Source organism: Malania oleifera, chromosome 4 (genome assembly GCF_029873635.1).
Source record: "Malania oleifera isolate guangnan ecotype guangnan chromosome 4, ASM2987363v1, whole genome shotgun sequence".
Classification (NCBI taxonomy): domain Eukaryota; kingdom Viridiplantae; phylum Streptophyta; class Magnoliopsida; order Santalales; family Ximeniaceae; genus Malania; species Malania oleifera.
This window is the reverse complement of record NC_080420.1, coordinates 116,022,333-116,030,362: the sequence shown is the minus strand read 5'-3', so window position 1 is coordinate 116,030,362 and position 8,030 is coordinate 116,022,333. Positions and strand designations below refer to the sequence as shown.

Here is an 8,030-nt window from a genome sequence, read left to right as displayed (position 1 = left end):
GGGAATTAAATTCATCATGTTACGATTTTAGATTCTTGTAGAAAGTTGGAAGGGTCATTAAAATAAAGAAGATAGTATGCAGATAGTTTGAGAAAATTAAAGGGCCAAGCTTTGGTGATCAATTTTCTGTAACTTGGATAATTATAGATTGGATGCTTTGGCTTATACTTACTCCCATGTTCTTTTTATTAGATGATATTTGTAGCTGAAGCAACATGGTTCAAGTTGTTTAACCTTAAAATATTGTAATGTATTGGTTAACAAAGTATGTTTTTTGAGAAGAAAAATGTCTTACAGAATAGCATTCCATACATACATTTTCTAAAGAAAAGTAAATACAATAAAATAACATGGATGTATTTTTCAAATTGACCAGATAATAGCAGTTGCTTTGAAATTTGCAATGCAAGGACAGGAGGAAATGAAGATGGACCCATTGCATAGAAAATCAATATCATGTGTCTTCTTGGAAGTCAGCTAGAAGGAAGTAACTAGGAAGGAGCTTAACCAGTTGCATAGAAAAGTGCATGAACTTTCCTAGAAGTTCAGAAAAACAAGAAGAATGGTTGGACTAATGGAGTTGGATAATAAAGCATATATTTTTCTGCTATCTCTCTTCCTCCCATCTCTTTCATAACAAAGTTCAGCGGGCAAGTCAGACGTTGACAGAAAATCATCTCTCCATTTCTGATCCTCAAACAAAAGACGTACATCTCTTTATTTCTCTGTCAAAGACAATTCGCTTATGAATGATTCGAGCAGATTTTTAGAACTTGGCTGTGTTTATGCATGAATTAAAGAAAATTTAAAGTTTGCTGGCAAAAAGCGGGCGGGGCATCTCCTCCAATCATGCCAGCCTAGTGGTAAGGAAAAGTTAGTATAAAGCTTTGGATGGAAAGCGTCGGGGAAAGACAGAATATTGGATCGGGCAAAGGTCATAATTCGCAGGAACATTCTATAGTGTTAATAAGAGGAGGTAGAGTGAAAGATTCGTCAGGTGTGAAATCCCATTGTATTCGAGGAGTCAAGGATTTGCTGGGAATTCCGGATCGAAGAACGGGAAAGCTAGTCTTGGGATTGCTGTTTTATCCTACTGATCTATGAAAGTTTAGGCTTTACTCTAACTGGTCTGTTAAAGTCTCCTTGCTACGGCCTTTATTAAATACCCCTAGCTCGGAAGGTTACTTGGATCTTTCATTTTTGTACTCTACTCGTTCCTTGAAGGTCCTGCCTCTTATTTGGATTTATTACAGTTGCACATCATTGCTGATCTGGTGTACTTTTATTTTGTTGGGCTCCCTTGATGTGCTTTGATTGGCTTTCAAAGCACTATTTCCAAATTTAAATAGATTTTTTAGATCAATTTTAGGGCTTGGGTATGTTGATGCACAAGCTTCTGCCTATTCAATTCTCTGCCCGTTGTTTGAACATATGTTCCACTATGATTTTACTGTTTGTAAATCACACTTCTATTTTATTGTTCATATAGCACATTTGTTTTTTCAGGTCTACATCACATATTTTATTATAAAAACATCTTTTTACTTTGCTTTTCGAATCTTTGTTTTCATGCTGGAGGCAGTCTTCGGCCCCGTTTGAAACTTGGAAAATATTAGGTGAAGGAAAGGAAAATACGAAGGAATCCATTTTCTTTAAGAAAATACAGTGGAAAATGAATTTCCTTTCCATTTTTCTTTCCTTTCCTTTCTCAAACAAGCTCCTTGATCCAAATGCACCACCAGACTTTTAGTTTTGTGGGTGGGGGAATTTTTGACTTTTGTGTTTGTTTTGCTTTGTTTGTTTTTTGTTTTGTTTTTGTTTTTGTTTTTAGAAATGGTTCATGATCGCATAAATTGGCAAAAAATGATTCATATAGTCGACCCCACTTAGTGGGACTAAGGTTTGGTTTTGTTGTTGTTGTTGTTTTGTTTTTGTTTTTGTTTTGTTTTGGTTTTTTTTTTTTTTTTTTACCTTTGTTTTGTTCGGAAGGTGTGAAGTGGTTGCACAGAAGAGCTCATGAACTCTTCAAGAAATTAAAAGGAAGAATCCTTGGTCAAATGGACTAAAATATTAAAAAGCATAATCTTTCTGCTAGTTCTCTTTATCTCCTTCTCTTTCTTTCACCAGTAAGGACAGTGGGCACATCAGGCATTGGATCATGTCTATATTTCAGACCTTCAAATTAAAAAGGTGCATCTCCTTTCACTCTCTCTATCAAAGATCGTTTATCCTTAGGAATTTATTTCGCTTATGGATGATTTTTTCTTATGCCCAATTTGATTTCTTCTTTCATCTGTAACGACTTTGAAAGAATTCTTTACAACTGGAAATGAATGGAAGTTTGAATTTGGCTGTGTTTATTCATGAATTCTCAAACCTTTATCTTGTTTCTATTTATGTTTTGTTTTTATTTTACCATAGGTGAAGTCTGGTTCATATGCTAGTTTTCATTTCATATATTTGATGTCCCTACTCTTTATTTGGTATATTTGTGGTTTATGTTTGGCTGTAATTTCTTTATTTTCTTTTTCTTTTTTGAAATTGTTGGAAGAACAAGAAAAATAACTCATTGGTCCCAAACCTAGCTTTCTCATTTAATTTTTCACAAAGGAAATCTCAATTTATTCAATTAACCAAAAAATATCACCTGCAAAAAAAAAAAAGAAAAGGTTCTAATAGAGATCAAAATTTTGGTCTATCAATTTGAAGGCAGGCAGCTGATGCCCTTTTCTTCACCAAAACACTTTTGCCTCCACAAATCTTTTATATATATTTAAAAAAATTGAATTTTCTCAATGAATAGTAGATTTTCATACAAAAATGAAGCCAATTGTATGTAATTACTTTAATTGTATATCTTTGCACCTTATCTGATTTTTAAGGCCAAAACTTCTTGGTTGTTTGATGGCTTGCAAATAGAAACATGTTGACTGCATGCTTGAAAAGAAATAGGAGAAAAGAAGCGACTGCTGAGACAGCATTGAAGCAAAATGGTGCAATGTTACTCAAAGAGGTGATTGCTTCTTCTTATGGAAAATGTTGTCCTATCCGGTGCTTCTCTGTCGAAGAGCTGAAAAAAGCAATAAACATCTGTGACCAACGCCATGTTTTAACAATAGATGGCCATTATACACTCTATAAGGGCTCTCTTCAGGGTAGACCAATTTGCATTAAGGAATATTCACCATCTATGAATATTAGTTCAGTTATTAAAGAGATTGTGATTGCATCCTGTATGAGCATTCAAAAGAATGTTCTGAAGCTCTTAGGATGCTGCTTGGAGACCGAAATCCCTATTCCAGTGTTCGAGTTTGCAGAGATTAAGGGAACTTTGAGCTATAGTCTTTTTGGGTCCTCCGGAGCAGAGTGGCAGCCTCTACCATGGAAATGCAGGTTAAGGGTCGCAGTGGACGTAGCAAATGCAGTTGCATACCTACACACTGCCCTTCCCAGACCCATCATCCACAGGAACATTAAGCCTGAGAACATTATTCTGGATCAAAGTAATTTTACCAAATTGTCTGATTTCTCTTTTTGCGTATCCATTCCTGAAGGCGAAACACAAGTAAAAGTTGATGTTGTCACTGGAACGTATGGATTCATTGCACCAGAGTACATAACTACCAGTTGTTTGACTGAGAAAGCTGATGTTTATTCTTTTGGTATGCTTCTGCTGGTGCTTTTGACTGGACAAAGGTACTTCTGGAGCCTAATTGCTAGGGATATAGATGATCTTGATGAAGTATCCAACCCCGCAAAGTATTTTGTTGAAAACAACAGGTTGAGTGAGATTGTGGATCCCGTAGTATTGGAAGAAGCAGCTGGAAGGGCCGAGGTGGAGCAGCAGTTGCAGGATTTTGCAACAGTTGCCATTTAACAGTTGAAGATAGGCCAACAATGATTCATGCAGCAAAACAACTCAAGCAGATTGAAGGCTCCATCCAAATTTGTAATTTTTGATAACTTTGGTGTTGGACATTTGGGTATATTTTAGTTTATTTATTTATCTTTTACTTGGATTCCGAAAAAATAGTATTTGTAATCTTAACTGGGTTTGGACCGCTTTATTGTGAGTCTTCTCTTTTGTTTTCTCTTCATTTTCTTGTGAAAAAAAATATTTTGTTGGAATTCAATTATGGACCTAATGCACCTGAATTTGCTGGAATAGTGATCTCTAATATTTAATATTAGAAAATAGATATGTTAGAAAATTTCCACAAGAAGGATCTTCAACTTGTTTTATGAACAATGGTGAAATAAAGATAAGGAAAGAAATTCAAAATATACCTTACGATATTTTCACCGAGATAATCGAACTTAGATGCATTTAGCTCTTTTTCCGTTCTATTTTTGTTGGTCAAGTCTCTATCACGTGGAAAACTACTTAATCTTTTCTTCTCTCACTCACTCTTATGTTTGACTTAGTGATGGAGATTCTACCAAACTTGATTATTGAGTGGTAAGATGAACTAGGAGCCCTTTATATAGAAATCCATAAGAGACCCAATTCATCAAAGAGTCATAAATATACATATGACTTTTCCCTTCCTCCAAGGTGAATGTACAATAATTAAATGGATCTCATTATTTCAATATATCTTGATTGGGAGACTTTTCAATAACCATTATAGATACATTGTTATGCCCCGACCCTTAATACAGTCCTAGAGTTCTACTATACATACATATCTTGTACAAATCCTGATAACATACATAACTACCCGCCCTAAACAGTGACATATGAGTATTTAATAATGATCTGTACTCACATATATTGTGGAAAACATAAACATTAATATGGATTCTAATAGACATACCAGTGTATGTAACTAGTCCTTACATACATTCATCCATACGTAAAACATAAATTGTATTACATTCCCAAAAAGTCAATCACGCTAACAACCCAGTACTTATATAGAAACTTACGTTAACTAACAGAACCCTACGCCCCCAGCCTCTCTAGACGACTAGGACCTATTTCCTGAAACTGCTAAAGTGAGGTTGTAAGATTGGGGTGAGACACTTCTCAGTAAGGAGGAAGATATTACATTAGTGTGTAACTGTACAGTTATATTCTTATTTGAAAACAGTTACACAGGTTGCACATTCTCAATACTGTAATATATATAGTACATATATAAATTCCTGATAATGTATAACCCAGCATCATTACAAGTGAGAGTTCCTGAGGTTAGGGTAGGGTACAGGCGCATATACTGTACAATCCTTCCACCCGGTACTCAAACCTATGACTTTGCCCATTAAAGCTTTTAAATAATGTATATGCATATTTAGAACACCGTCTAACTTGAAACTATCATAACTATACCAGTAACTCCCCGTGGCAAGGGTTGTGAGATAAGAAAACATTGATCGAGCCTTGTTCGTGTAGGCATTGTCAAGCATCATAACATATTGCAGTCCGACTTGGCCATCACCACCCTGATCCCTTTTGACTAGTAACCCATCTTACGAAGCCTACTACTAGGTACCCACACTAAAAAATAACTGCGTGTGGTTGCACTGTACCTCTGTTTTGGCAACAATACCGAGCCTACATATATAAGCTTTTTTAAGGCTTCATATACTATTGAGACAAACTGCGGTCCCAATATCATATATATAATTTACATTAAAACATAATAACCTGTGCAATCCCATGTTTTCCATAATCTCATTCATGCATACATTCCAGTCATACTATGGTAAAACCGGCTCAAACCTCTTGAATTTTACCCTTTTTCCATTAATTGGCCGGATCTAACCGACACCTGTTTTCTGCCATTTTCTGATAACTACTTGGAACCTTAGTCCCTATAGTTCATATACATGCATCTCAAAGCAGTTATAATCACTTCATATACATACTCACACTTTATTTGGTCAAATATACATTTCATATAAGCGGTTTCGTAAATATCATTTTTTGCTGCTATTAAGAGTTTCAAGCATCTCGTACGTTAGTTTTAGTGCTAATAAAGTAGGTGTAATAAATTTGGAATCATATGCCAAAACCCATTTTTGCCAATAGTGAAAATCGTGAAACTGTAAGAATGATATTTTTACCTGGTAAAATTTTACAATAAGCATTCAATAAGTAACATATAATAAATAATATAGCACATATCAGTGGGTTTTTTTTTTTTTTTTTTCAAAATACTGATGTAAACAAATCCCATTACCTTAATCTCGAAAACAGAAACACGAGCTTATTGATCCAAAACAACTACACAAAAACCTAAAATCCTAAAAATCGAAGAACAATACTTCACTATAATCTCAACTACTACTTATATATACCGAACTAACACTTCCGATCCTTACCTCGATTTTAGGGAAAATTCTGAAAATCCTTAAAATGACAATCTGATCTTATAATTGTAGAGTTTCCTTCCCTAATCCACGCAGAAACTTTTGATCGTAGAAATAGACGACAAACGGTGAAGGATCATAGAGAGAGAGAGAGCTTTTCGATTTTCTTACCCTTTAAGCAACCAAAAAATGATATTTATAGAGCCTTTGATTGAGTAAAATTCGTTGATGAAGTGGCCCCTTCATCGACAAACCACCTGTACTGTTCGCGAACGAAGCTTTTTCTTCGTTGACAAACTCCATCCGAATATTTTCTTGGTTTGCTCAGTATTTCTTCGTCGAAGAGGCCTTGAATTTTGGCGACGAAGAACTAAAGGGACTTCATCGAGAGTATACTGGCTTCGTCGAGAAACCCTACTGAAACTCCCTTTTCTTATTTATTTTTATTTAAGGGTTCGGGTCTCTACAATCTCCATTCCTTATAAAAATTTCGTCCTCGAAATTTTGCAATACGATACTACGCTATTCCTAACACTTACAGCTCAGTCTTACAGAGAGTCAAACAGTCCACCCACCAGTAGCTTCCGGCCCAAGTTTCTATTTACTAATACCCCTCACTTAGGTGGAGAAGACCGTGATTACAACATGATGTTTCAGATATTACATACACTTCAACACTCCTCCTGAAAACCGTATTATTTAATATCTAACCACTATATACTATACATTACTTACGTAGCATACACATCATCTGCAAGGTACTTTAGGGGCGGATCGCTCACCTCTAGTCCCTGTAAGCTTCCTCCACGGCATGGTTACGCCATCCACCCGTCACTAGCAATATTTCCCTTAGTTCGTAACTGCGGGAACTTTCCGATCTAATACCGTACTGGTACTCCTCATATGATTAAATCACTGATCTCTAGAGGCTCGTAACCTCTCATGTTGTTGATGGATTTGACACGTACTTCCTCAGCACTGACACTGCACACGTCGGGACTCTGGATAGTGCTGGGGGCCAATGCCACTCGAGTAGGCACCGAACCTAGCCTTTCCAGGATCTCAAAAGGCCCAATCTACCAAGGACTTACTTCCCTTCTTCCTCACCGCAAAAATACCCCTTTCATCGAGACGATCTTCAAGAATACCATATTGCCTACCTTCGACTCTAGCTTTCGTCGTCGGCGAGTCAGCATAACTCTTCTGTCCGACTTTGAGTTGCCTTATTCCTCCTAATCAACTCGAGCCTTGCAGAGGTCTGCCGAATCAGTTCCAGACCTTGTATCTGCCACTCACCTACTTGATTCTGGTACAACGAAGATCGACATCGACGACCATACAATGCTTGGTAAGGTGTCATCTCTATGCTAGCCTGGTAACTACTGTTATACGCAAACTCAACAAGCGGTAGATACCGTATCCAACTATCACCAAAGTCCAGTACACAAGCTCGCAACATATGCTCTAACGTCTGAATAGTCCTCTCAAACTGTCCATCCGTATGTAGGTAAAAAGATGTACTAATCATCAATTGTGATCCCAAGGTATCCTGTAGACTCTTTAAGAAATGAGATGTAAAACGTGGATCTCGATCGGAAACAATAGGAATGGTGACACCATGGAGTTGTTCAATCTCCCGCACATACAACTCAGCCAACCGATTAAGAGCATAGCTAACTCTGATTGGAATGAAATGTGTAGTCTTTGGTAGTGGA

General features: G+C 36.6%; 1 protein-coding gene across 1 annotated transcript; it reads left to right on the top strand.

Moving 5' to 3' along the window:
- Window positions 1–523: 523 nt before the first annotated feature.
- LOC131153439 (non-functional pseudokinase ZRK2-like) lies at window positions 524–4,093 on the top strand. Its single transcript, XM_058105733.1, has 2 exons — window positions 524–2,190; window positions 2,920–4,093. The coding sequence occupies exons 1-2, from the start codon at window positions 2,159–2,161 to the stop codon at window positions 3,875–3,877; spliced, it is 990 nt and encodes a 329-aa protein (XP_057961716.1). The 5' UTR covers window positions 524–2,158; the 3' UTR covers window positions 3,878–4,093.
- Window positions 4,094–8,030: the final 3,937 nt, after the last annotated feature.

Bases quoted from the DNA above. Each gene is read 5' to 3' on its own strand.
- LOC131153439 (XM_058105733.1), top strand. From the start codon at position 2,159: ATGTCTATATTTCAGACCTTCAAATTAAAAAG. The intron at 2,191-2,919 runs GTGCATCTCCTT...GCTTGCAAATAG, and splicing joins CAGACCTTCAAATTAAAAAG to AAACATGTTGACTGCATGCT.